Raw genomic sequence first — 27,654 nt, 5'->3', positions numbered from 1 at the left:
GGCTCCATTTCGCGACCTGCCCGCGCCCAAGATGGCGGCGGCCGCCCTCAGCCCGCACTGAACATGGCGGTGAGGGCGCGGAGCGGGGTCATAGGAGGAGGAAAGGGAAGTGACGCCCCTGCCCCGTCCCGGCGGCGGTGACGGGCACGGCCGGGGCCAACGGGGCTCCGTGAGGGACAGGGGCCGGGCCCGGGAGCTCCGTGAGAGACTGGGGGAGCGGGGGTTCATTGAGGGGCCGGGGCTCCGTGAGAGACCGGGGTGAGCGGGGGTTTCGTGGGGGAACGGGGCCGAGCCGGGGCTCCGTGCGGGACCGAGGCCGAGCCGGGGCTCCGTGAAGGACCGGGCTGAGCGTGTCACCGTGAGGGACCGGGGCTGATCCTGTCACCGTGAGGGACCGGGGCTGAGCCTGTCCCCGTGAGGGAGCAGGGCTGAGCGTGTCACCGTGAGGGACCGGGCTGATCCTGTCCCCGTGAGGGACCGGGGCTGAGCGTGTCACCGTGAGGGACCGGGGCTGAGCCTGTCCCCGTGAGGGAGCGGGGCTGAGCGTGTCACCGTGAGGGACCGGGGCTGAGCGTGTCACCGTGAGGGAGCAGGGCTGAGCGTGTCACCGTGAGGGACCGGGGCTGAGCGTGTCACCGTGAGGGACCGGGGCGGCCTCGGCCTGACCCCGCGGAGCCGGGGCTCCGGGAGGGAGCGGGGCACGGTGGCAGCGCTGACCCGCGGGCGGTGGGGAGGCGGGAGCCGAGATTGACGAGGACACTCGTGTTTCCGGGGCACAGAGCACCGGATCGGTTCGAACTTGTCCCCGAGTTTCGCCAGCTGCTCTCGGCGCTTGTAGTGAGGAGAGCAGAGTAAACAGCGCAAACTGAGCTTACTGCCCTTTGGAGTTTAAAGCTTTGACTTGGGGCTTCAGGTGTGCTTTGTTTGGTTTGGTTTGGTTCTTAATGGTTGTGTGAGCAGTGTATGAGTTTTAATTAGCTAGTTGTACCGAGTGTTCGGTCACCTGATGCACCTTTCCTTGCAGCTGCAGCATGGCAGAAGCCTCCGTCTCTCCACTGAAGCATTTTGTGCTGGCCAAAAAGACTATCACTGCTATCTTCGACCAGCTGCTGGAGTATGTCACTGAGGGAGCAGCGTTTGTGGAAGGTGAGCTTTCCCCTCAAACATGAGGGCCTTGTCCTTTGTTCTGAGTATGTTTTACAGCAGCATCATGTACCTTATGTTATCTCTTACTGTGCTGTTTGTATAAACACGCACCTTCAGAAATAATCACATTTTTCATTAGACACTGGGGTTTTTCTCAGCTTGTGCTGGAAGGAATTCCTGGCATTGCTGCATAGCTGAAAAGCCTTGGCAGTCTGGTCTCCTTTCCGTGAGGGTGAAAGCTTAACCACTCTGGCATGACACTTCTGTGGCACTTTCTTTAGCATAGAAGGAGGGACAAACAGATTCTCCCATCTTTCAGCAGAAAGGTGCATCAGTGATGCAATGCAGGGAACCACTGGGCACACCCTCAGAGTTGGCTACTCATCATCCCAGTGAGCTTTGCAGGGGCAAGACAGCCCAGCTTAGCTGTGTATCCATGGGAGGTCCTGGCTTTCCCTTCTGAAGGAAGCAAGTGTCCCAAGGAACTGGGCAAGTGAGCCCATCAGGCTGTGTTCACAGGGTTAGTGGTTCCATGGTTGGGCTGGCGATTGATCTGAAGTGATTTATGTCATGATTTCACCAGTGCTTGTGGCAGAGTCAAATGATATGGGCTGGTATCAGTGTCTATACTGGGGTTTTTCTTGTTTTGTTTAATAGCTGTAATTAAAATTTGTAGTTGGCATCTTAAGTACTGATTACTTACACCTTCTATCACAGAACACATTCTCTGTATGTGATTACTTTTATGTTTTTCCTTTCTGTGTGTAGCCACATATAAGAACCCAGAACTTGATCATATAGCAACAGAAGATGAACTTGCAAAAATACAAGCATATAAAAACAAGTTGGCAGTCATTGGAGAGGTGCTGTCACGGAGACACATGAAAGTGGCATTTTTTGGCAGGTAATGAACAAAATTACTAGTATTAATTTTTTTTTTTTTTTTTGACTTGGAAAAGTTGGAGGTTGTCCTGTTCTCCACAATGGCTTTTGGGTGTTTTTTAAGGTGGTGGTTTTTTGTTTGTTTAATGTATTTTTTTTTTTGTTGTGGACTGTTCCTGCTTAGGATTTTTTATTTATTTGATCAGAAGTGCTGAAGAACTAAACTTGTAACTGTTCATGTTTCTATCTATATGCAGCTGAAGAGAAACAGAGATGGTTACCTGGTTGGTTGTAACATCAGTCTGATTGATCTGTGTGATGATTTTAAGGATAGCAGTAACAATGTGGTCTGCTAGTCCACTTTGCTTCAGGGAGATTGATTTTTCTGTGCTTACATTTAGGCATATTTTTAGAGAGTAAATCTTCATTGTTATAAAAATTCTGTAATAGTATTGGAAAAAACTTGTACAACAATGGCCTTGCCTTCATTTTGCTAAAAGTAGTTTAGTTATTTAAAGAAAAACTATAAAAAGCTCTGGAATAAAGAAATCCATTATATCTGAACCTTGATATGTCAAAAAGTTAAAAGTTGAATACAAGCAATGATATGTGATAAAAGTTTCCCTTTTGTAAAGGGAAAAAGTTCTGATCAGGACAAAGAGAAGTCAACTCTCCCTCTGGCATTTTGAATAAATCTGTGAACTGTTGTACAGTGAGCACTGAACTTTTTCTGGAAGTAGCTCAAGACCAAGTTCCAGTCTATGTAACTTCATGCTGTTGTGTAATAGTTAAACCTCAGATATTTATGGGTGAGGGGTAGAGGGTCAGTGCATAGCAGGACACTTCTGAGGACTTGAAGCTGTTGCAGAAGGTGGAGCTGGTGACCAGTTGCTCTGAATGAGCACTCCTCGCTCACCTGGTTGGAGCTCTGCACCCAAACCAGCTTGTGCTCTGTGGGGCTGGTGCATTCAATTCAGCACAAAGGTGTGTTTAATGCTGCTGTGTTCTGCTCCAAGTACTTCTGTTTTTTATCCCTCTAGAACAAGCAGTGGGAAAAGTTCAGTCATTAATGCAATGCTGTGGGACAAGGTGCTTCCCAGTGGGATTGGCCATACAACAAACTGCTTCCTCAGTGTGGAAGGGACTGATGGAGATAAGGCTTATCTTATGACAGAAGGATCAGATGAAAAGAAGAGTGTCAAGGTACATTTCTTGGATGATTTAATGCAAATTTTCACAGGAACTGACTCTCAAAGGGTCTCTTTTTTAACAACAGTTACAAGTTTGACAAAAGTATAAGGCTCACTCATTCTGCATGTTTAAGTTCTTATTTAGGAGGGAAGAGCAAACTCATGAAAGTGCTCTGCACCACAGTTTTTCCTGGCTGTTCTAGAGAAACAACTAATGTGTGTCTCATTGTAGCATAGCATGTGTGGAGTGATTTATTTTTATAGAGCTCAGTAAGTCCTGTTACTGATTAAGGATTTGGAATGTGCCCTTCATTTGGGCCTACAGTACTCATCTTAGTGAACTGCATACACTGGTATCTTAAAGCTCTGAGGCAAATTGATGATGATGCTCAGCAGCACACAGTCCAGGCCTGTAGGGAGCCTTTGTGGCTCAAAAGAAAGTCTTGTCTGCGTTTCAAGGCACAACTTGTTCTTTAGATGCTGGTGAGTTGAAGAGCTTCAAGAAAAAAACCACAGCTATTCACCAGAACAAAGTATGAACTCTGTTACCCTCTTCAAGATAAATCCTGTCCAAGTTTGCTTGAGAACTGAATTAGACTGGTTTACAGACTTGTTTGAGGTGCATATTCATGTTTGTCTTCTCTCTAATGCTCTCTCTAGACAGTCAATCAGCTGGCTCATGCACTTCACATGGATAAAGATTTGAAGGCTGGCTGTCTCGTCCATGTCTTTTGGCCCAAGTCAAAGTGTGCCCTGCTGAGAGATGATTTGGTTATAGTAGACAGGTATCTCTTCTATTTTACCAAATATTTTCTTAAGGATATTAGCCATTACAATGTTTAGTAAAGAGATTGGTTTAGATTGAAAATTCTTGAAAGGATTTTCTGTTTGAAAGGACAGAGTTTGTTCTTTTGTATGTACTGCTTGTCATCACCCTCCTGATTGTGCCCTCGTAGCAGTTGGAACAGACAAGTGTCTTGTGACTGAGCTGAAAAAGGGAATAGCTTTTGGCTGAGGATACTCTACCTTTAAAACAGACAGTATGGAAGTGTGAATAGGGTTGTTGCAGCAACAACCTTTTGCCCATTTCCTTTCTTGAAGTGCTTCAGACTGATCATGTGAAGTATAAACATTGTGGACTTCGTTTTTAAAAGGTTCTGATATGACTTTCAGTGCCTACATGCCAAAGGAATGGGTGACCTCAAAATGTAGTTGTGACTATGTCAGCTGTGTGTGCCCTGTGTTAGGCTGACATTTCCTATGTGTTGATGTGTTTAAAGAATTCTGGAAGTGGTTGTTTTGTCCATGCTAAATGCCCTTATTTTTGGCCACTGCATTATAGCTTCACAGTAGCTTTTCAGACCTTCAGGTGATCTGTACCTGACATGTAAATCAATAAATACTGAATTTGAGAGTAATTCACAGAGGTGTTAGTGAATTTTTAAGTATGGTTTCTTCAAGAAAACAACACTCAGAGTGTATTCTAATAAATTGCAGTGGTTTTTGTTCCATCTCTGTCTTGTACTTTGAAATCACTGGGAATTTGTTATTATTTTCTTGGCTGCATGATCTTGTATCTGTACAGCCTCTGTTACTAAAGGGAAAAAAAAAGAACATATATTCTGAGGGAGCAGGCACTTGACAAAAGCAAATCATCCTTTTACTGTTAAATTGAGAAAATTTGAACCACAATATTTTAGGTGTTGCAAACATGGCCCATACTCCGCTTAATTTTTTAATGGATAGCACTATAGTTTTAACTTAGTTTTGGTTTCTCCTTAAATCTATGCGCAGCTTGCATAGCATATTGCTTTAAACATGAACTTTATTAATGAGAAACAGTATTTTATGAACTACAGTCTCTTTGATTAAAATTAGAATCCGAGGGGGAGAACCATTGTGTGAGGCTGTCTGGGTTTCTGATGGACTGCCTGTCACTTCACTTGGCAGTTAATTATGTGTATACTTACTAATCAGAAATTACATTTTGGAATGAGTAGGTAGTCTAATGATCAAGTGACTGATAAATTCTAGATGGTAATTGGCTTGTGCAGTGTTTACCTTAAGTTAGAGGTAGGCATCAGCCTGAAGATAGAAACCGTTTTAATTTCTTGCAAGACCCTTAGGCATTTCCACTCTATTTTTATCAGTTTATAAAAATCAACTACTTCTTTGGTGTGTAAATAAGAGTTTGTGCTTTCTGTCCTTGACAGCCCTGGCACAGATGTCACTACAGAACTGGACAGCTGGATTGACAAGTTCTGCTTAGATGCTGATGTGTTTGTCTTGGTTGCCAATTCTGAATCAACTCTCATGAACACGGTATGATGTGCGATGATTTTATGTTCCTTCTTCATTTAAATATTCAGCAGTTCCATTACCAGAATAGCTGAGACCTTTACAGAAGGTGAATCACTGCTCTTAGGTGTTGTGAATAGGATTTGGGGGTGGGTGGAAAGAAATAATGTGTATCCCTCACTAGGAAACAGAGAACAAAATTTAAATTTCTTACTGGCTTGGCTTACTCTGCCTTGGGCATCATGATTGTCCTTTCCAGATCAGTTGCATTTTTGATAAATGGGTGATGGAGTGCTTGTCTTGCCTTGCAATTTGTTGGTATTTGTTACCAACAAAAAAAGGCACATATTATCAAAGAAATTAAGGAGTGTTTCATATCCAAAAATACTCCATAAATTCAGTAAAATACACCAATGAAGTGAAAGGAGTTGAGTTCCTATCTTGTTCCTCTCTCAGGAGAGGGTGCATTCCCTTGACACACCTTGTGTTGAGGATGGGTGCTGCAGGTGCCCCTCAGTGGCTGTGTTTCTTCTGAAGAAGGTGTTAGCAATAAGGGCTCTGTGCAGTGTGGAGAGCTGAAGATATTTTAATGTCTTTGTTCTGTAAAGCCTTGTTTCAGGAGAGAGAAGAGTTCTCTGAGCCTTGCAGCCTGAGTATTGTAGGATTTGTAAGAGGAGGGGAACATTTAAGGTGGCCAAAGCAGCTGTTGCAATAATCAAAATACAAGACCAGAAATTTGGTAAAATTTTTGTAGTGATTTCCAGTTTTGACTAAACTAAGTATTGTGGATGCTGACAATAAAAGGTTTCCAAGTTATTGCAAGTGTGACTGCCAGAATGCAGAGTAATGCTACTGAGGAAATTCCTGATGATTTTTATTAAGCCTACTGCAGACAAATAATACGCTCTGGTTGTTCTAAGCATGGTTCTGACCTGAAAGGTCTGAACTTTCTGACTGTTGAGACAGTTTTTAATACAATAAAGAACTGAGTGTGCAAAGACAGTATTTCTTTGCATTCTAGCAAATTAGAATAGTTTGGTAGAAGTCTGAGAAGGATGCAAGTTTAAAAACATTGCATTCCATCTTCTGAGCTGAGGCCACAAAGAGTCAAATACAAGGGATGTAATTTAGAAGAAAAAGAAAATTCTTAAAACATTCCAGACAAAGAGGATTTGGCACCACTGTGGTCCTATTGTCTCTGTTATGGACATGAGCGACACCTTTAGGCTTTTAGTAAGTTGTTTACATTATGCATATAACACAGTTGCTGGGGTCTTTTAATTAAATGAAAAAGAAAAGTTATTTCAGTGAACATCTCACTGCTATATTGATGCAGATGAAGCTTTTGACCACTAAAAAGTTCTCATCCTCCTTAAGCATTGTTTTTGCCTCTTACCATAACAGGTTTGAGAATACTTGGCATTTTTCTGCCACACTACCAGAGATTTTTGTAGTAAAAAAGTGATTCTTCTACTGTTCCCTCATAAATTCTTTCAGACAAAGTTCTGATTTCTGCAGCAGTGATCTGGATTGCACATGCTTATTCCCAGCTGAGGGAGAATAATGGCTCTCCAGTGCTGTGACCAGGATATGTTGTGGTGTCTTGCTGCAGTCTGGAAAAGTTTATGGCAGCCCAGAGATCTCTTCTGTTTCAGCTTTGCTGAGTGGGGACTCACTGCATCACGACTTACCCATTATGACTCTGTTAACAGCAATAATGGGTGGTAGGTGCAGACAAGAGACCTAAATACACTTAATTTTGTTAAATTAAGGCATTCATTAATGACTTCTTTTTCTGTGCCTCAACTATACGTCTTCATGCAGGAAATGTTATTTCTGTAGCTCAAGCTGATGTTGCCTAGCTGAAGAATAGTTTAGATGATGTATTATCTGGATATAGAACCAGATTTGACAGGGTTAGCAGGAGCATCTTGGTAGTTCAGGTAAGGGAGACTTCATTTTTTAAGTCAGGCATCAGTGTATTTTGAACTAGTTTTTGGAAGTTTTTTTAGTTTGTATTTTTAGCAAGTTTTAGAGAAAGTTGCAGTGTCTTTGACTAGCACTAGCATCAGTTTTAAGACATTTGATGACTTTTGAACTACCCTAAGCCTGTTATGTACTGAATATCTGTGGGTTTTTAATACTGATGAATTCTTTATAATAAACTTTCAAAAAGCTGGATAAACTTCAGAATCTATTACAGAAGAAAGCATTACTCTGGTTTGGATGTCTGGGAAATTTTCTGTTTGTGCTTTAATTCTTAGGAGAAACATTTTTTCCATAAAGTGAACGAACGACTTTCCAAGCCAAACATCTTCATCCTCAATAATAGATGGGATGCCTCTGCATCAGAACCAGAATACATGGAAGATGTGAGTGAACTGATGGCTCTTACATGGGTTGACAATTAATTAATACATATTAATATGGAAATACCATCTTTGTCTTTTTAATAAAAGGCTAAGTTACATGGTCAGAAAATGGAAATAACCTATTCCTCATTCCAACCAAAAAGCAACTTACAATTCCAATGACAATATATGCAAGTAATAAAATGGGAGACTTCTTTAGATCCTTTTTCCTCCACAGTTAAGTTTGTTTTTAATCTTATTTATATTACCTTTTGTTTCTGCAGTGATGGTGCAGCCTGAGGGCGCAGTTTATACATTTATATCTCCATAGAGTAGCTGGGAAAGTGCAGCGTTAGATGTGAACAGTTTGGATCTTCAGATCTGGCCAGCAGCAGCCAGCTTGCAGTAAGAACTATTTCTCCATGTATGGGGAATGAAGGGTTTACCCCAGTAACTGGCTGAGCTCTCTGAGTTACATAAATACACTTGTAGAAGGAAGTATTGCTGTGCCCATGTCTGTTTAAAGGAGTAAGAGAAGCTGCTGCTTCTGTAGGGCTGGCAGGCATCTGCTCTCAGAGGGTGGTTCAGCATCTGTTTCTGACTCTGATGTTGTGATGTGCTCACAGCTCTCTTTTTGCCTTCTTTTGATGAGCTTTTTGCCTTTTCCTTAGGTGCGTAGGCAGCACATGGAGCGCTGTCTGACTTTCCTGGTTGATGAGCTCAAAGTTATTGATCCTGTAGAAGCAAGGAATCGCATCTTTTTTGTTTCAGCAAAAGAAGTTCTGAGTGCCAGGAGACAAAAGGCCCAAGGAATGCCAGAGGATGGTGTGTAGCAACTCCTGCTTTTCCTCAAATACAGAAAACCACAATAAGAGCTGATAAATACATTTAAGACACAGTCCCTGCTGTGAGGTACTGCTGTGTCCCTGATAGTGTGTTGTTTCACAGGTGGAGCACTTGCTGAAGGATTTCAAACAAGATTCCAGGAATTTCAACATTTTGAGCAGATATTTGAGGTATTTATGATGGGCTTTTTAAACTGCCTGTTTGTTGTTGTAAAGGTAGCTTTTTCTTATGCTTAGCTTAATTATACTGAGCATTACCCTTATTAGCAAGTGGAGGAGTGTAAGGTATTTAAACCATCTGCAGCTTTGCCTTTTCTGTGAGTTCTATTCATACCTTCTCACCTTGAGTAGCAGACAGTTTTTGGAAAGGAGAATTATATCAGTGAGGGAAGGGACCAAAACTCTTAGCTCATGTTTTGAGATCTCAAGACCAGTATAGTCTATATAAGAAGAAATTATGGTCTTGAAACATGTGTATCACTTACAGCCACGTGCTGGTGAATGATCGCAGTAAGAAATTTAGTTTCATCCATGTAAATCTAAAAATCTACTTTCATTTCTAAAGCCAGAGTTTTGAATCTATCACCATTATGTACCTCTTATCTCTGTTGCTCTGATCATTAACACTTTCCTTGCATCCTTTGTGCTGTACAGAATCCACCCTTCTACCTTGGTTTAGCCGTATTTATAGTTGGAGTTCACAGTTTCTACAGAAGTAGGTCTGGCTAGACAGTTGAGTGGTTTCTTTGTGATAGGATCCATTTGACTTGGTAATTTGATAACTTTAATTAACTAAAGCCATTCTTGGATATCTTAAGGAATGGCTTTGTATATGAGTATTTAAAAATATCAATCTACTTCTGAAAAGTCTTTGTTCTTGCATTACAACAAACCTGTTTAACCTTAGTAAAGCTGAATTATGTAATGATGTGTGTATATGAGAAAGACTTCAAATTAATAGCTTGATTCGGTCTTGCATAAGCAAGAAAATGTCAGACTAAATTTAATCCTTATCCACACTCTTGTGATAGGTGACTGAAGTGTTGAAATGATGGATTCAGGGTACTGGCAGGGCCTGGCTCCATGAGACATGACATTTCTTGTGTCACTAGCTGTAGTCAAATACGCATGTTGTTTGCAATTTTTGTCCTCAGAACCATAGTGGAAACTGAGCTTCTAAATCAGTTGTTGTGTTTTATTGTATTTTGCCATCTGCTGTACCCAAAGCTTTTTTGACAAAATCTCTTATAATTACAGTTGAGCACTCAATGCTTAGAATATTTCAATATGAGGATGGATGATGACTTATTGAATGATGTGATGCTGTCAGTGCCCAGCACATCTGTAAATCAGATGTCACAGACTCAAGCTGGTCACCACAATGAGAAGAATCTGTCACAGGATCACAACCATAACAAGTTTCTGTGGCAGAGGCTGGGATAAGGAACAGCACTGCATGGCCTTAAATCAACCTTTTTTCTTTTTTCCCAATGTGTTACATTTGCTGCACAACCTGACTCCAGCAATGAGAGTGGATTCTGTAGTGTTTTACCCTGCTCATCTGTCTTTCGTCCTAAAATCATTGTTTATGGCTTCAACTAGGGGTGTGATCCCATCATTTAGAGAATGACAGCTGTGCTGAATTAAGGTTGCCAAAGCAATTTAAATTTTGAGTGCTTGCTGTTGCAGCCTCCTTCACATTCAGGTTTTGTGGCACTTTTCTAAGTTACAGTGGCAGTTCATGTGCTTTTAAAGCGAGGCTGAGACTGAAATGGTTTACCAGGTCTGAAGTTTTCAGACCTAATACTCAAATTTCTGTCACCTGAGTGGATAAAGTAGCTGACATCAGCATACTGCTGTCATCAGTTCTGCCTGCTAGCTCTAGGCTCTGTATTAATGAGGAATCTCAGGCTGCAGGGAGAACTTTCTGTGTGAAACGCTTGCTGATACACTGCGCCTTGTGCACTGCCAGACCAAACTTTGCAGCCCTGAGTACAGCCTAAGCAGTTCTACCTAGAGCACTTTGCATTTACTCTTGTTTCCTAACAGAGGAGCTGCAAATCCCAGCATCTGGGGTTACATTCCAGTGTGTGAAAAGGAAGGGATGAGAGCACAGATGCTTCTGTCTGTCCTCATCAAACACTGATTCCTCCTCTGCCTCAGTCTGTCTTGCCTTTAGCTCCTTGTCCTGTGCCCTCCTCTGACTTCCCAGACATCTCTCACTTTTCTGTCCAACTCACATCTCCCAGTAATCTGTCACCTCACAGACCTGTCCGCATGTGCCTTGTTCTCCCTGGCTGTTACCTGCTGGGTTTGCTCCTCCTGGATTCTCTCACCCTGCTTTTGTCATCACTTAAATTGGACAGCTTTTCCCTCTTTTCCATATGGGCTGAGAAGAGGAACTGTTACTTCTCCAGTACTTCCACATTCCTGATTTTAGTATCACTTCCCTGATGGGAAAGCCTGTTCATTCCGGGACTGATATGAGCTCAGTATAGATAGAATCTTTAAAAAAAAATTCTAGAAACAACACACCAGTGCTAGTTAGTTGTGATATGAGAAAAACTTGGACTAATTTAGAAAGGCTTGTAAGATTTATTTAGATTTTTGTGTGAGGGCAAAAATCATTCTGAAACTAGATGAAACATGTTTGTCTGCAAAGCACAGGGTGGTTGAAATTGCTAAAAAAACAACTGGTGCAGGCATTACTAGAAACACTTTTAAGCAGTGGGAAATTGGGATTTTAGAGATCCTTGTAGTAGCTTTAAAATGTGATGCTACTATGTCAGCTGTATTGCAGCAAAGGAAAGGAGAGAGGCAGTTTTAAAGTATTAAATTCTTGGATCAGTGGTGGATTTTTAGATTGGGGAATAATAGAAGGTGGTCAGTGTCTTTCCTGCAATTTTACACTGAGGTACATCGAATGCCTTATTAAAACAGCAGAGAAATGCCTGGACCCTGCACTAGAGGATATCCTACATAAAACCAACCCCACCAAGCCTTAGGTTGGTGTGCTTCTCAAATTTCTGAGAAGTACTGGCAGCAGAAGTGCTGTGGGGAGCAGTGGAGGAGGGAGGTGGGGTGGAGGAGTACTCCTGGCTGGCAGAGCTGGAAGGAGGCAGCTGCTGCAGAGCCCTTCCCCAGCTCTGCCCAGGGATGGAATACAGAACACACTGGCACTAGTGACTGTGCTGTGATTGTGGCAGTGGGCTGGAAGGTAACTGCTTGTGGTTAGACTGTTGAAACATCTTGGTTTCAGTAAATACTTATGTACAGACTAACAGCAAAACTGCTGCTGTCCCCCTCTTATCTTTCCCCATTGTTTAACTAACCTTTGTGTTTTTCCTAGTGCTCTAACTTGGATTTTCTGATTGTGTTGTGAGTGATTGTCATCCTTTTATCTACCACATACTAACATTGGGAAGACTCTGCTCTGTACCTAGTCTAGCTCTTACAATGTGCTGATATTTAAGAAACTCTGGCCTTTCATTGCTGATTTCTAGATCTGCTTCGTCGAGGAACAGGGACTGTTTTACCCATTTTGTTTATTTTGTTTTCATCTATTATTTTTAGATAGCTGAAATTTGTAATTACAGCATATGCTAAGGTCATAGGCAAGTCCTCTAAAAGTAATCCAAACCTGTGCCATGAAAGGTGAATCCACAGATAGAGAACAATTCTAAAATCCCATGGATCTAGTTTAAGGAAGTCAGCTGCTTGCTCTCTTTCCCTCAAAGACAAGAGTTCTTCAGTCACTGTCCTGTATTTCTGAATTGCTGTTCAGTATTGAAGATTGATTAGAAATTGTATAATTAGAGCATTTTCTGCTTACTCATTTAACACTTCAATGATATGCAAACAAGCTGATATTTTAAGGACTACTTAAATTTTGTTTATCCCTTGAGAAAACCCTTGTTTCTTATTCCTAATTGTATATTTTGTTCCTGGATGGTCAGTATTGACATGAGAATGTCAAAGTCTATTGACAGAATTGTCTCTTGAAAGTAAGACTGTGTAGTCTAAATAAAACCCAAGCCAGGCCATATTGCTAGCATTCATAATTGACATTTGTAGTTCCAAATAGATGGTTTTGAAAATTTCCTGAAGAGATAGATTTCTCTTATGTATTCATCTGAGTTTCTTTTTTTTTTTTTTACATTATTAATTTATTTTAAAAGAATGAAAACCTATACACATTACTGTGAATGAACATGAAGGCAGATTTGCTGCGATAGATTCATTTGAGATTTCAGTTTCTGTTGTCTTTTAATTTCCTTATACTTTCTCCCTTTTTACTTCCCACTGGTTTAAGTTCATGGTAAAGTTGGCAGCATATGCTTTCTGACAGTGAAATTCCTGATGGTGTTGGCATGGAATTGCAGTAATGTGTTGTGGCTTGGGCCCCTCGCAGGAGTGTATCTCGCAGTCAGCCGTGAAAACCAAGTTTGAACAGCACACTATCAGAGCTAAACAGATAATAGATACTGTGAAAAACATTATGGACAACATAAACGTTGCAGCAGCAGAGAAAAGGTAGGTGGGGTGGAGGGCTGGTTGGATTTGGTTTGTTCAGATCATCTGAGGAGCCATTTCTGGGCTGGTGATTTTCCTGGGCCATTATGGACTTTAAAGTTCACTTTTTCTGCTTGGTAAGAAACAGACAATTTCTCTTGTATGTGAATATGTCAGTCTTACCATTGTTCACTTGCCCACTCAGTGCTGTTCTTGGTCTGTGATTTCTGTACAGGGATCTTTGGTGTACAGGGTTTGCTTTGGTGTTCTTTATTACTGATTTGCAATCTGTGTGTTTTCAAACCTTTTTTTCAGAAGTATTTAAAATGTGAAGTTTTTCTAGTAATATCCAGCATTTCAGAGATGATATTTGAGCCTACTTAAAAATTTAAATTTAATTAACAGTTACAGTGAAAAAGAAAAATGGAAGTATGTAGATGCTTTAATTTGCAAGTGATTAGAATACTGTAAGGAATGAGCTGAGCCCAGGCTAACAGAGGCTTGGCGTCTGGCCCTTTCCAGATTGGATCCTTAAATATCCTTATTCTCTTTTCACTCATGTAATCCTTTAGTGCTAATGATAGCAGCTCATCTGTTCTGTCTGGTAGCTTCATGTATCCTTTGAGGTTTGCATATGTGTACAGTTTTTCCTCACTTTTGTTGCCACCTTGTGTCTCTTGTACACAGTGAACTTGCTGTCACGATTAGTCCTTCCCATCCATCTCCTTCTTGCCTGTCAATAATGTGTCTTTGTGTTTCAGCAGATTGCACTGTGCTGTCAAACACTCATCCCCCTGAATATGTCAGTTTTTACAGACTGCCTGTTTACATACTGACTTGTCTCACATTGTCAGATCCCATGAAAACATGCAGTGAAATGTTTGAAAATATTCTGATATTCTGCTTCTTTCTATCAATTGACTTAACCAAAATGTGTGTGGTGATGCCTCTTAGTCTGAATTGCTGTTTGTTGTTTCTGCTGGCCCTTCAAGAGCAAATTGCTCCAGGTTTTCAGGAATTTTTGCTTAAGTGATAGGTTAAGGAATTCTAAAGAGACTTGTTTGTGACAAGGTTGGTTTCTGCCACGTCCCCTTTGCTTTGCAGGGTCATCAGACCCACGTCACTGTTAAGGAATTGTTGAGTGCTGTTTGTGAGCAGCAGTTTTACCGTTTTTTAAAATCAGGGTAGATGAGTTATTAAAGGCCTCTGATTCCCCACACCTTTTTTAGTTGTAATTATGTGACAATACAGTGATAACAATTCTGACTCGAAATGCTGGTTTTGAGTTGTGTTTGCTCAGCACAGCCTTTGAATGCTCGTGCACATGGGACTGCCATGTACAGCCCTTCTGTGAGCAGTGCCTCTGTTTGGGCAGCCGGTGTTACCTGTGATTTCCCCTGGCTGCTCACAAACATCAGCTGGATGATCCAGGCCTGGCTAAGGGCTTGTTTCTTTCCTGGGGGAATACATGGTGGTGATGGTGATTTCCTTTCTGCTGGGTTAGAGTCCATTCCATGGAAGAGCGAGAAGATCAGAAGGACAGGCTGGACTTTGTTAGAAATCAGCTGAACATTTTGACAGAAGACACCAAGGAAAAAATCAAACGTGTTACTGAGGAAGTGGAAAACAAAGTAAGTAAAGGCAGTGGGAACAACTTCTCAGATCCAGGTGTTGCCTTCTCTCTCAGGCAGCTCCTTTTGCAGCCCACCCATCTCGGGAAATGTGTTTGAAATGTCAAAATGATCTTTTTTCAATTAAAAAAAGAACAAAAGCTTAAAATGTCAATCTTTCCTGAGTGTCAGGTGTTTGAGTGATTTCTTGGGACAGTTGGTGCAGTAGTCTGTTCTCACTCTGTCTGGAAAAGACAGGAGAAACATTTTATGTGTTTCCTGTGTTCTTCCAGGTCTCCGCTGCCATGACTGATGAGATTTGCCGGCTTTCAGTCTTAGTTGATGAATTTTATTCTGATTTTCACCCTTCTCCTCAAGTATTGAAGCTCTATAAGACAGTAAGTTTTTTTGAATGGTTTGAAGCGAGGCTCTTTGTCTTTCCCTTAATTTCTACTTCTGTATTTTCATAAATTGCATAGATTTTTTGTGACTTTAAGCATTGCAGGATTTTTGTTTGCTGACGTGTGCATAACTCTACCCAAAACTGAAAAAGGTTGAAAATACTTACTGCTTTGTTTTTGGAAAGAAATTAATTTTTTTCAACATCTTTTTAGTAGTACAGTGGTTCCTAATTTCAAGTCTTCACTTCCAGCAAATAGGATTTTGCATAAATAATTTTCACTACTCCTAAGATGAAATTAATCCAAAAATAAATGAGCTTGCAAATACTCAACACTTCTCATAAAAACTGGTTTGGGATTTTTAAATTTTATAAATTCCTCCTCAAATTTAGTGCTTTAAATTAAAGCCTCTGTGTTTGCCTCTTGTGTTCAGACTTTGCTGATAATGCTGACTGCCATAGCACCGCCCTGGTGTCACAGAGTGTTCTGAGTTGGAAGGGACCCACAAGGATCACAGAGTCCAACTCTCATACAAATGGCTCATATGGGGATCAAACCCACAACTTTGGTGTTAATAGCACCATGCTCCTACCAGCTGAGCTCATCTCAGGCTGTTCCAGGCTGATCACCTGGGAGTGCTGCATTTTCAGGACAGTCTGTGCTGGTTCACCTCAGCAGAGCATCCTGAGCAGGCCCCCATGGGAGTTGATGGGATGGGTTTGTCCCTGTGCAGAGCAGTGGAATTGGCTCCATCAGATGACACAGTAAGGGCGTTGCAGGGCAGTAGGTGGTGGTTTGCTTTTCACTGTCACAGTGCAGACTTCTGTGCCTTTTAATGTTTACAGTTCTAGGGAAATCTTTCTTGTGTCACTTCAGTTAGGTTTCAGTCCCAGTGTGCAGTTGGAAAACATGGTATTTCCATGGAAACATGCATTTCTTCCCACTGTATATAATTTGCTTAGTGTGTAACATATTCCTGCTCCATGTAATGTAACTGAACGGCCAAATACAAACTGATGAGCTTGATTTCTTTGTAACACTTCAGGAACTGAACAAACATATAGAAGACGGTTTGGGAAAGAACCTGGCTGAACGCTGCTCCACTGAAGTCAACCAGTCAATGCACCAGTCCCAGCAGGAGATGATTGGTAGGAGGAGGGAGGAGGAATGGTAACACTTCACATTTAAAGGAAGACATTCTAAGAAAATTCAGTTTTAAAAGAATTTTCCTTCTGATCATGCTTAACATTGATGCTACAAAGGAAAAGCCATGATAGACCAGGACTGAGTGTTTAGCTCAGTCCTCTGTTTCTGGTACTAACCAGTAACAGATGCTGAAGGAGAAGAATAATGAACTAGGGTAAATGTAGCAATCCCTCTCCATTTTATGGACTTCTGAGCTGGTATACTGCATCTGGATTAATGGCTTAAGCAAGTAGTAATGGGCCTGTCCTTTGGAAACTCATCTAATCATTTTATAAACTCATATAAAATTTGGCTTCAACGGGAGACACACCAAATATACTAATTATTAGAAAATGTTCCTGCAGTATAATGTTCTCCCTATGTTCTTCCAGACCCAGAAAGCAAAACAGTTCATTTCATAAAGGATTTGTGCACTCCCCTTTTTGTTTTTCTTTATAAGTAGTAACTTTATTGCACATCCATCTCTATTGATCTGGTAATAAAAGATTCAGAGGAAGATTATGAAATAATGTGAACTCTGTCCTCTTATCTAATAATGTTGCCTTTTCTGTGTGGCACGATGGAACTGATGGGTAAATAGATTTTTTTTTCTTACTCCATCCCTATCTTTTGACCACTGGTAGACATCTTCCAGTTAATTTGAATCTTTTTTTTTCCAGCAGTGTTTCCTTGGTGAGCTGATTTTCATGACTGTTTTTTTGTATCAGAGCAATATATTCCTTGCTCTGTTTGGGTAATCTTGCTGAAATGCCACTGATTTTACAAATAAATAAATAATTAACAGATCTGTTTAGATCCTCTGAATTGACAAAGCTGGTTAGCAGTGCAGAGGTACTGCTGGTGAATATGCTCTTCTTGTAATGTTAACTCATCTTTACTGTTTGTTCTTATTTCTAGAAAATCTGAAACCATTGTTGCCTTCTAGTGTTCAGGATCAGCTTCACTTGCTAATTCCATGCAGGAAGTTTGATCTTAGCTATGATCTAAACTGTCATAGCCTGTGTGCAGATTTTCAAGAGGATATCATGTTCCACTTTTCTTTGGGATGGACTTCTCTTGTAAACCGTTTCTTGGGTCCTAAACAAGCTCAGAAAGTACTTCTGGGATTAGCAGATCCAACCCTAAATGTGAGTCCTTCAGAGCTTGGGCTGGTTTGTTTTACCTTGATGAGAATATATTAATTTTTACTCTGTGCCAGTGCTATTTATACACTTCCTGCTACCTTTTCCTAGATCCATTGTGTGAAATATTTTTGGTGTGGGTTGTTTTTATTTGATTATATTCAGGGTTAGAATGGAACTGAAAACCTCTTAAACTTTCTGCAGCTGTTACACAAGTTGGTTTTCGTTTGGATTGAACCCTTTGAGTAGCCTATTCCATTTGTAACATTTGGATCCTGAGGTCTGAACCAGCCCTACACAGACCCTTATTCTCTGTTGGGGGAACTGTCAAAGCCTCCATGGCTCCTCAGGAGTCTTGTTCAGATTTCACTGCTGAAGGGTTTCCTTCAAGTAAATCAGAACCTGAATATATGAAAATAAAACCACTCTGTGTAGTTCCCTGATGCTTTTGACTCAGGCTGCCATGTTCCCATCTTCTAGATCCCTCGTCCTTTAGCCAGCACCCCGTCTGCCGCCAGCCTTCCCACCATAACTCCCGAGAGCGTGCCCCAGGATGAGTTCATGGTTCCTCTGGTGCTGAATTTAGCCTCGCTGACATCCCGGACCTCCATGAGCATCATCGTTGTTGGTGGAGTGGCAAGTAGCACTGGCAGCATTTCCTGCAGGAAGGGGTGGCAGGGGCTGAGCTGCTCTGTCCTGCCTGGGGTGTAACACAGAGCGTGCCATGGACTTGACACTGGGCCAGATGAGCACGAGCAGTGCCCTGGATACCCACAGTCAGTTCGTAGCGAGAAACCGGGCTAATCCCTCTGAGGATAGCTGAGTGTATTCTCTGTCCCATAAGTCTATGTTCAATGCCTGAATTAAATGGTGATCTGATGGTATCTCCTTCAGTTTGAATTTAGTTGGAGTTTTGCTTCTTCCTTCATGAAAGAGCAGCAAGCTTCTGTAACCTGCACGTTCTCTGTGCCACTGGAGACCAGCTCATGTGAATGTACCTGTATCCTCTGCAGTAATAATATGGAAAACATTTGTTTTCTTAAACAAGTCCAGTGAAAGGGCTATGGAGATGATTTTTAAAATATGGGTGGAATTAGCTTTTATTCTGTAGGGCAACTTATTTAAATTAATGAAGATTTTATTTTTCAGATCTGGAAAACTATAGGCTGGAAAGTGATCTCCTTGTCCCTGAGCATGTATGGGCTGCTGTACCTGTATGAGAGGCTGACCTGGACCACTCGGGCCAAGGAGAGAGCCTTCAAGCAGCAGTTTGTGAACTACGCCACCGAGAAGCTGCAGATGATCGTCAGCCTCACCAGCGCCAACTGCAGCCACCAGGTGCAGCAGTAAGTGTCCCACGGGCTGGCCACAGGCCATTGTCACTGGCCCTGCGTGATGGCACCTCTAGTGTCCCTTGGCACTTAGTGGGAGGGGGTTTGAAGAGAGTTTAAAATGCCCACCTGCATCTGTGTGGCTGTGTGTGGTGCTCTGAAGATGGTGACTCTTTGACCAGCACCTTAGACACATGAAAGATCATTCTAGTGGAGGCTAAGTTGCTCTATCCTTGGAGTCTTTGGAAGGATGAGCACAGCTTCTGCCCCAGGGGCTGCTCTGGGCAAGTTCTGAGCAGCCAATTCTGGCTCTTCTGCACTGCAGGAGATGAACTTGGCTGGCCTTTCTGAACTATTCCCTGAGCTACACAGGAGAGGTGTTCTGCACCCTGCGGGCTAGAGGGCACATTAGCAGCCCTAATTTTCTGAAATAATAATTCAGTCAAAACACATAGTTTCAAGAAGCAGCTAAGGAAGACAGTCAGGCAGACATTACTTAGCAGAGACGGGTGGGAAAGTGTTTTGGAAAGAGAAAACAAAAAAAAATGGAAGTGAAAAGTTAAGCTTCAGTAGAGGAAATAGATCCATCCCTGTGTCCAGCAGCTCTGTGAGGACATGGAAGAGCTGCACTCAAACCAGTGCTCCAGTAGAGAGGAGAGGGTGCTTCATCTCCTGCCTGAGAGCTTGGGTGCTGGGCCCAGGCTGGTAACTGTGTTTGTTTTCCCTTTGTTAGAGGCGGATTCTGGGAACAGGTTGGGGGGTTGGGGTGGGCAGGTCTGGAGTGCTCCTCACCCTGCACAGGGCTCATGTTCCTGTGAGCAGGGCACCGAGTGTGGCACAGGGCGCTGAGCTTGGTGGTGTGGGGCTGCTCTGGCACCTCCTGTCACAGCCAGAGCCCCATCTCAGACCTGGACCTGTTAATGTTCTATGAAAATGGCCAGGCACGATGTAGGTGTAGACTGAGGTGCATTTGGTGTGTTGAGAGTTTTTTTCTAATTTAAAAAGTACCCAGTTCTCCTGCTTTCTGCTATTCTGTACTCCCTTAACAGCTGGAGGATTTGATTGCTGTGTTCTGCACACTGCAATGCCATGAGTTTTTTTTTTTTTTTTTTTTTTTTTTTTTTTTTTTTTTTTTTTGCATAGACTTCTGTAAATCATGATTATAAACTTGTTCTTGCTTTAGGGAAATGGCCACTACTTTTGCTCGGCTCTGTCAGCAGGTGGATATTACAGAGAAAAACCTGGAAAAAGAAATAGCTAGGCTTTCCAAAGAAATAGATCAGCTGGAGAACATACAAAGCATCTCCAAGCAGCTGAGGTAAGTCTTGGTGTGACCGGCCACAAGCATCTCAGCCCTGCTGACTTCAGAGTGATCAGTGCTTGCTGTTACTGTGGAGTTGAACTAGGTTAGCTCAGGTGCAGGAGATGCAAAGATATCCTGAACAGCTCTGGGTAAGTTAAATAAATGTATGCTGCTGCATCAGTGAATCAGCTAATCTCCAAAAATATTATTTCTTAGATCATCTTTACTCTTGTCTCTCTTTAGTGTGGGAGACAAGCGTTTCACCAGAATTTTGGTCTCGTGTTGGTAACTTGAGGGTGGCACCTTCCCAAAGCCCCCTCCCCAGAGCAGAGCAGGAGAGCAGCTGTGCTGTTTTGAGTCATCCAGTGCAGTACTGGTGGTGCCAGTGGTGGGTGTTTGCAGAGACACTTCCAGCAGTTGGTGGTTGAGGGACTTGGAAGCAGCCCTGGCTGTATTTTCCTGTTCTTTGCACCTGCTGAAAGGCTGCCCTGGCTCTGGGCTGCTGCCTCCTGGCCTCGGGTATCCACCACCACTGAAGGTGAACATCTGCCCCCACACACCCTTTCTATAAACCTGCATTTATGTTTTCTCACTGCTGGGGATGTGGGTAGACAAACAGAAATGAAACACTGATATTGATCCTGCCTTTGGGATGTTTGGGCACTGAAGTAAATCCCTTGGTTTTGTTTGTTTTACAGAAATAAAGCCATTCACCTTGAGAACGAACTAGATCGCTTCACAAAACATTTTCTTCAAAAGAGTAAATAAAACATCATTGTGAACCTTCCCGGTGCTCCTTTGTCGGGCAAAGTAGAAATTTTACAGGTGACACTTCTATAAAAATGATTTATATTTTTAATGTTACTGTGATGACAGTTGTAAAACTTGGACTTTGATGGTGAACCAAATGGAAGAGCTGTGGTACTCTTGAGTGTTACGTTCATTTTGCAGATTTTGGGTTAAAAATTACCTTTAAACACTAAATTTTTTGGGCACTTGACAATAAAACTCCAAATTCTCACTGGTTTTCATGAGTATGTAGCAGTGGCAAGTCTCACTTCCTGGCATCCAGGACCTTACACAGGGAAAGAGCTTAGCCCAGTCTCCTGCTTTCAGCTGCTTAGGAAGTGTCCAGGTATGGAGGGTGCTGGTTTTCCATGTGGGTGTGATTTTGTTTAGTGAAGTACAAAACTCTGGCATGGGAAGGGACTCCTGACATGTTTGGAAAGCAGGTGCCAGTGTGCTGAGTAGCAGTTCCTCTTGAAAGGGCAGCAGAGATGAGGGTGAACTGCAGTAAGGCAGTGAAGTGGTGCCTTGCTTGTGAGCACATGGCTAGAGCCAGGCACAGCAGGGTCTGGGCACAACTGGTTCAGGTTGAGAAGGGGCTCAGGGTGCCAGGAGGGACCTGGAGCTCCTGTTGCTGCATTCAGGGAGCAGGACACGGTGAAACTCCCTGCCCCGCCTCTGCTGTAGGACAGGTCTCCTCTAGGTCAGACTCCAGGCAGCTGTGCTGGAGTCCTTGACCTTTGCTCACCTCCAGCAAAACCTCTTTAAAAGCCTTCTGTTGTTGCCTGCAGTCATTCAACATCTACTTTTTTCTAAAGAGACTTTTTAAAATTATTTTAAGAGAGGCCTTTCCAGAGTATATATTTTTATGGCAGTGTTAATACTGACTGAGTTAAAGATTGAGCTCTAAGGTATAGGAGTTTGCTATTTTCAAGTAATTAAGGGCTGTCTCATCAGGGAATAGATGTAAGATGTAATGCTAGAGGTGTTAAGGGAAGACAGCAGTTCCACCAGTGTGTTCAGGTGTTTCTTCTAACTGTGGAGTCCTGTTGGTCTGAGGGAAAGTGTGGCATCCACCCCTGAGAAACAGCCCAGCCTTGGTGTTGGTGAGGGCACAGCTGCGAATCAGTGCTCTGTTTGTGGAGCATTTGTATTGACAATGTATCAAGATAAAACTTTCAATGCATGTGTTTTACACTTATTTATTAAAAAACGTCTACCCCTTTGCTCTGCTAAGTTCTTTGGCAGCTCTGTCCCAGGTGGAGGCCTGCACATCACTCCCACAGGTAATGCAGATCCAGGTCCCAGCTGCTGCTGTGTGGCTGCTCCATCCCCAGCCCAGGGGCTGCTCTAATACAACACTGACAGCTGAGCCAGGCTGGTTAAAAGCACTTGTTTATTGGTTACAATATCAACTCATGGCAACATCTTTCACTGAGCCACTGTACAAATACAAAGAAAAAGATCCATCGTGGAAAAAAAAAGCTATAAACAAAGTTCATAGCAAGTGATTTTTTTTGTCACAGGGAAGTCTTTTTACAACAGCACTGTTAAAAGAACAAATGGCACAAGTCCCTGGTTTTTTAATAGCTTAAATAAAAGCTTTAAGACTGTTTCTGAATACATACATAATCCAAAGGCAGTGCAGAATCACTTCATAATTGGTAACATTACCAAAGTTTTCCAAAGTAGTCAGCAACAACTAAAAACAAAACAAAACAAGCTGATGAGAGATGCTGGGAACTAAAGGCAAAGTAAAATTAAGCAGGTTTAGAAACACTTTGCTTTGGACTCCTTTGGATGTAATATGTACTACAAGTGTTCAGATGCTTTTATTTAAAAAAAAAAAAAAAAAGAAAAACACAAAGAGAGCACCATTGTGTAAGTAAAACAAAGGTTTGAAATACCTAAGACTATTCCACTGAAGTCCATATTAGTTAAAACCTAAACATACTGTGTGGTATAAGAATGTCAGGCACATGTAATCTGTTATCATTTATATCAATTAGTAACACTGTTCACACATTTACCATAACAACACTGCATTAACATTCTGCATGTATTTTACATAACCAGCAATTGGATAAAAGGCTCTGGTGCCTCTGAAGTGTAGGAGGAGTGTGACCAGCATGCATGCCAGAGTACTGGATACACAGTGCACCATCAACCCATGCTAAGTACTTGGACAGGAAATGCTATCTCAAAACCAGCCATTCTGCTACACAACCATTGATACCAACTAGTCCAATTAGCCAAAACTCTCACCAACATCTTAAAGCACAGCACTAAACCTAGTGGAGGTGACACTGTCCCCAGAGAGGACAGACTACAACTTTGGGAATGTTTTCACAATGTTTTCATTCCATCGTAAAGTAATTAATGGGAACTTCATCAAGGGATGAGCGGTTACACAGCTGAAGGAAGGAGTCAACTACTTCCACCCCGTGCATTACAGTAAGGACACACTGAGAGCTGCTGCTGCTCCAGCTCAGCTTTGCCAGAGCAAGGTCAGGCCCTGTCCTGGGGCAGGAAAAGCCTCTTTAATGCATGTTCCCTTTGGAGTGGTACAAATCCTGTCAATCCACGGAGCTGTCAGCTCTGCCAGCACTGCCATGGATCTGCAGCTCGGCCCAGCAGAGCACAGCAGTGTTTGGAAGGAAAAGGACTGCAGACAGATGGAACCAGGCCGCATTACTGAAGTGCATGGGCAAACATCAGCACAAAGCCACAGCAGCTTTCTGTGTTTCCAGAATATCAAACTGCTTTCTCCACCATTTAACAGCCATCCAAGGCTACATGGGAACAAGCCCAGGCTGGGCACTTGCCTGAAGGGAGAACTCCCTATTGGAAAGTTAAATCACATTAGAAAATGCTGACAAACTCTACCAGAATAAAATAAACCTTGCCACACCAAGCACATGGTTCTGCTTCCCAAGCCACAACAGATTGCATTTAGAAGAGAGGCTGGGCAAGAGTCACTGTGCCACTGTTTGGCACAATGCTTTCGGTTACTCCAGTTCTGTAATGACACAACTTATTTGAAATTCTAAGGATGCAGTCTGGCTACAAGCTTTTAAAGCCAGTGAAGATGTGCCCACTCATGCTGCAAGACCTGCTGTGAGCAAGTTTGCTGTCATGGTGCAGAGGCAGAAGTCACACAAGCTGCACACCTGGGCCCATGTCAACTGCAGACACACGCCAGTTTCTTTGAAATTCAAAGCTGGGGTAAAACCTATCAAGGGTCATTTTATTACCTTCCTTCTTTGAGGAAGAGCTTTTACCATAAAAGCCACCTCTGCTTTATCTGGGGCACCGACCTCCAGAGGTCCCTGCCAGCCATTGGAAGAAGGGAATGCCACAGCCTGAGTCATTCTGTGGCATCACACAGTACCTGTGGTACTGGAATCTGCAGGCTTGAAAAATAACCCACAGCAGGGCAGGAATGGAACAGCAAACATCACCTGGGCAGGATCTGTCACAGCTTCCAGAGGCTCCAAAGCCGTGCCAGACGCCGATTCCCCCGCTGTGCTCAGGCGTCTCCCAGGCCTTGTGTGCTGACACCGGAGCCCCTCAGACCTGGGGTGAGCGAGGAGCAGAGGCAGGCAGAGCTCTGTGATGCTGCTGGAAACCTCAGCAAGTAGTTGGCATTCCTCAGGATTTATTTTAAAAGCAGCTGAATCCAAGAGGCAACAGCCATCCAACAATGAGAGTGAAATTATTTGCTGTAATACCTGTACAAGAGCCATTACCACTGTTACAGGCTACCTGAACTGGTAAGAAAAGTTATATACAGCTGTAAAATTGGTTTTGGAGTTTCACAAGTAGAAACCAGTTTTAATACCAGAATGTAAAAATGGCACCTGTCTCGGCAAAGGTCTTGACTAGGAAATTGGTTCAAAACACACTTTTATGGAAAAGAATTTTTTTAGAAAAAGAATATTTTCTTAAAATTCCTTAGTAACAAATTTCCAGAATGATTCACTCAAGGCAGCTGTGAGTTAAAAAAAATAATCAAGTGCACCACTAAAAAATAAACTGAGTCTGCAAGATCCCAAAGAGCTGCTCACTTAAGAGAGTTACAAGAATTCCACAATAGTTCTATAAATGCAGACAGATCACAAAGCAAAACACTGAGGAATTCCTGTGAGACACAATACAGTGGGATTTTGGTCCTACACCACAGGCTGCTGTTAGGAAATGTTCCTTCTCCAGTATAAGAAGCGCCTTTTTCTTATTTTAAAAGTGAATTTACCGTGATTGACTCATACATTTATTGGCACCTTCACCATTATAGACATGGTGAGTTTACAGGCACAGTCTGGAAGTACTGAAATTTAGGATTAAAAAAATGTCAGAAACTTGACAACAGTAATCTCAACCAGCAAACCATTTAGATATACTACAGGATCCTGGGTCCTTCTCTTTTCTGCCTGACCCAGAGACACCCAGACTTCACATCAGTTCCAAAGAATGATGACTAACAGTATCTTCCAACCTGGTAATTTAAAATTCACCTTATCTTTAAAGTAAGTCACTTATGAGAAGCCAATAGACTTAATCTCCCATTCCAAAATAGCCACAGATGTCCAGATTCCTTAGGGAACATCCACTGTGAGTGCAGACATGCTGCCAGGCACCAAAAAGTTAAGCAACCTCCCTGAGCAGTTTCAAATGGGCATCAGTCACATGATTTTCCTGTCTCTGCACTGAACTGTACTTGGTGAGATTTCTAAGCAACTGACATCAAAATCAGAATCAAAGCAGGAAAGGAGCAGAAATGGCCATTTACAGTGTTGGAGCTGCAGAACATCTGGCATCGCAAAACCCGCACGGCACAGCCCTCAGTGAGCACACGGAACAAGCACATTTCCTCAAGGTTATCCTGGGAAGTTTTCAGGGGTCACACAGTTGCAGTTAAGTTACACAATTCCTTTGGTAATTCACACTGCACAGAACTGACAACAAGCACTTTTGGCTGTGGTGTGCTTTGGCAGCCCCTGAATTTGGAGGGGAATTACGAGCAATTAACTGCACAGTTAAATCCTCTTTAGGAATTTAAGCAAAGTCCTCCTGAATTTCGCAGTTGGTGTGGAACAAGCAATCTCTGCACACACTGCTCTGGGCTCTGAGCAGCAGCCAAGTCACTGTGAGTGCAGATCAGCTGGAGCTTGTGAGGAGCCAAACCCACACGTTTGGCCAGAGCTTAGCTGGCCACAGCACTCGGCCACTTGGCTTCTGTACCCACAGACTGCATGGAGTAACTGATGCAAAAACCTGCAGGGAGGAAGCTAAAACGTCTGGATTTACTTTATTTTCCAATTATTTCTCCTGTTGGTACAAGTCTACCTGGCATTAACTCCTTGGTGTTTGGAGGTCATGACTGCCAATGGATGAACCAGGAACCACTGGCTTGAAGGAAGAACCCCCCTGATCAAAAATAGGCAAGCAGGTCAAGAAGTGAGTGAATAAGGCGGTAGGTATTAACTGGGAGTCTCCAGGGCCTTTAAAAAAATTCAAATGCCTTCCATTATAAAAAACACATACATACCATTGGCTTCACTTTATCTACAGTAAATTCACAAAAACATTTAAAACAGCAATCTAGTTCACCCACTACAAAACTCAGAAGTGACATCTCAGGTTAAAAGCAAAGCTATAAATGTAGTTCCATAAAAAATGCAAACATATTTCTTTACATACAGACAAATGTTACATGATTGGCTGCTATAATGTGTATATCTGTTATGTACAAAAAAAAGTACAGGATTAGCAGACTGAGCACAAGCAAAAACCCTTCAAGGACAATCTAACCAAACCACCAAAAACAAAAAGACTGGCTCTTAGTTTGTCGGTCACCATGATTATGTGTGCTGGCCCCTTTTAAAAAGTCAGTGATTTCTTCCCCCCTCCCCTATTTCTTCACTTGATTTTTTTTTTCTAGTTTACAGAAAGCCTTTTTGTGTAATAATCAGTGAATAGAAAAACTTCACCTGCAAATACAAGGTAGAAATGTTATTTCACAGCTATAGGCTGCAGCATTGATCTCTCCAGATCTCAAATGGAGAATGTACATGTTTGGCTCCCAGTTAATTCCAGATTCTGAGAAAACTGTCCCAAGACCCTGTAGCTACAGCCATGCCGTCATCAGTAACACCTAAACAGCTGACACGGTTGTCATGGCCAGCCAGGACACCTGCAAAAGAAGAAGCAATGGAAATTTAGTGTCTGCAAGATGTCACGGACTTCAGTTGTTACTCTGCTTTCCCAAGTAAATCTTAAGTGTACTAAAAAAGATGCAAGATCTTAATTCTCCTTTTTGTCTTTACTCTGAGGAACCACACGGAACATAACAGCCTTATCAAAAAACCCAACAATAAGGTATGTAAAAGTATCTACATACAATACTGCCTCTATTTTTCTCTCTGCCCTTATGGCTCCTTTCTCTCCTACAAATGTCTTCCTTCTAGACAGTCTCGCTACTGCTTTTTCCCTGTTTTCTACAGTGCTGTCCACTGCCATCAAGAAGTCCCAAAATCCAGTGTTGTGATGTCTCCTGATAAAGTCCTGGATGCATTAACTACCTTGAGTTTCCCAAATTTTGCAAACCCTAGGGATTACAAATCCCCCGTATATTGTGACAAATGGAAGAGCAGCACTAGCCTGCCTCTTTCC

General features: G+C 42.4%; 2 protein-coding genes across 8 annotated transcripts in view; one reads left to right on the top strand and one right to left on the bottom strand.

Annotated features, from left to right (window-relative positions):
* Nucleotides 1–50: 50 nt before the first annotated feature.
* Nucleotides 51–21,222, top strand: MFN1 (mitofusin 1). Of its 4 annotated transcripts, none has more exons than XM_072933563.1 (18): nucleotides 51–69; nucleotides 1,025–1,146; nucleotides 1,915–2,050; nucleotides 3,069–3,231; nucleotides 3,879–4,003; nucleotides 5,432–5,540; nucleotides 7,781–7,888; nucleotides 8,539–8,692; nucleotides 8,816–8,883; nucleotides 13,124–13,245; nucleotides 14,729–14,855; nucleotides 15,128–15,232; nucleotides 16,281–16,383; nucleotides 17,339–17,568; nucleotides 18,043–18,198; nucleotides 18,712–18,908; nucleotides 20,077–20,211; nucleotides 20,895–21,222. In XM_072933563.1, the coding sequence occupies exons 2-18, from the start codon at nucleotides 1,032–1,034 to the stop codon at nucleotides 20,962–20,964; spliced, it is 2,223 nt and encodes a 740-aa protein (XP_072789664.1). In that variant the 5' UTR covers nucleotides 51–69; nucleotides 1,025–1,031; the 3' UTR covers nucleotides 20,965–21,222. The 4 variants fall into 4 exon arrangements, with proteins under 4 accessions (XP_072789664.1, XP_002197317.5, XP_030136406.4 ...); XM_002197281.7 differs by lacking the exon at nucleotides 51–69 and adding an exon at nucleotides 85–258; XM_030280546.4 differs by lacking the exon at nucleotides 51–69 and adding an exon at nucleotides 106–200.
* Nucleotides 21,223–22,361: 1,139 nt separating this feature from the next.
* Nucleotides 22,362–27,654, bottom strand: part of GNB4 (G protein subunit beta 4) — a 58,624-nt gene continuing 53,331 nt past the window's right edge. For 3 of the 4 annotated variants that reach the window (XM_072933568.1, XM_072933566.1, XM_072933567.1), the window contains exon 10: nucleotides 22,362–27,175. In XM_072933568.1, the coding sequence (XP_072789669.1) occupies nucleotides 27,069–27,175 (107 nt within the window). In that variant the 3' untranslated portion in view covers nucleotides 22,362–27,068. The remainder of the gene's footprint in view (nucleotides 27,176–27,654) is intronic. The other variant, XM_030280553.4, reaches the window with a different exon arrangement.

Source organism: Taeniopygia guttata, chromosome 9 (genome assembly GCF_048771995.1).
Source record: "Taeniopygia guttata chromosome 9, bTaeGut7.mat, whole genome shotgun sequence".
Lineage (NCBI taxonomy): Eukaryota > Metazoa > Chordata > Aves > Passeriformes > Estrildidae > Taeniopygia > Taeniopygia guttata.
The sequence above is the reverse complement of the archived record's forward strand: the minus strand, read 5'-3'. Positions and strand labels throughout refer to the sequence as shown.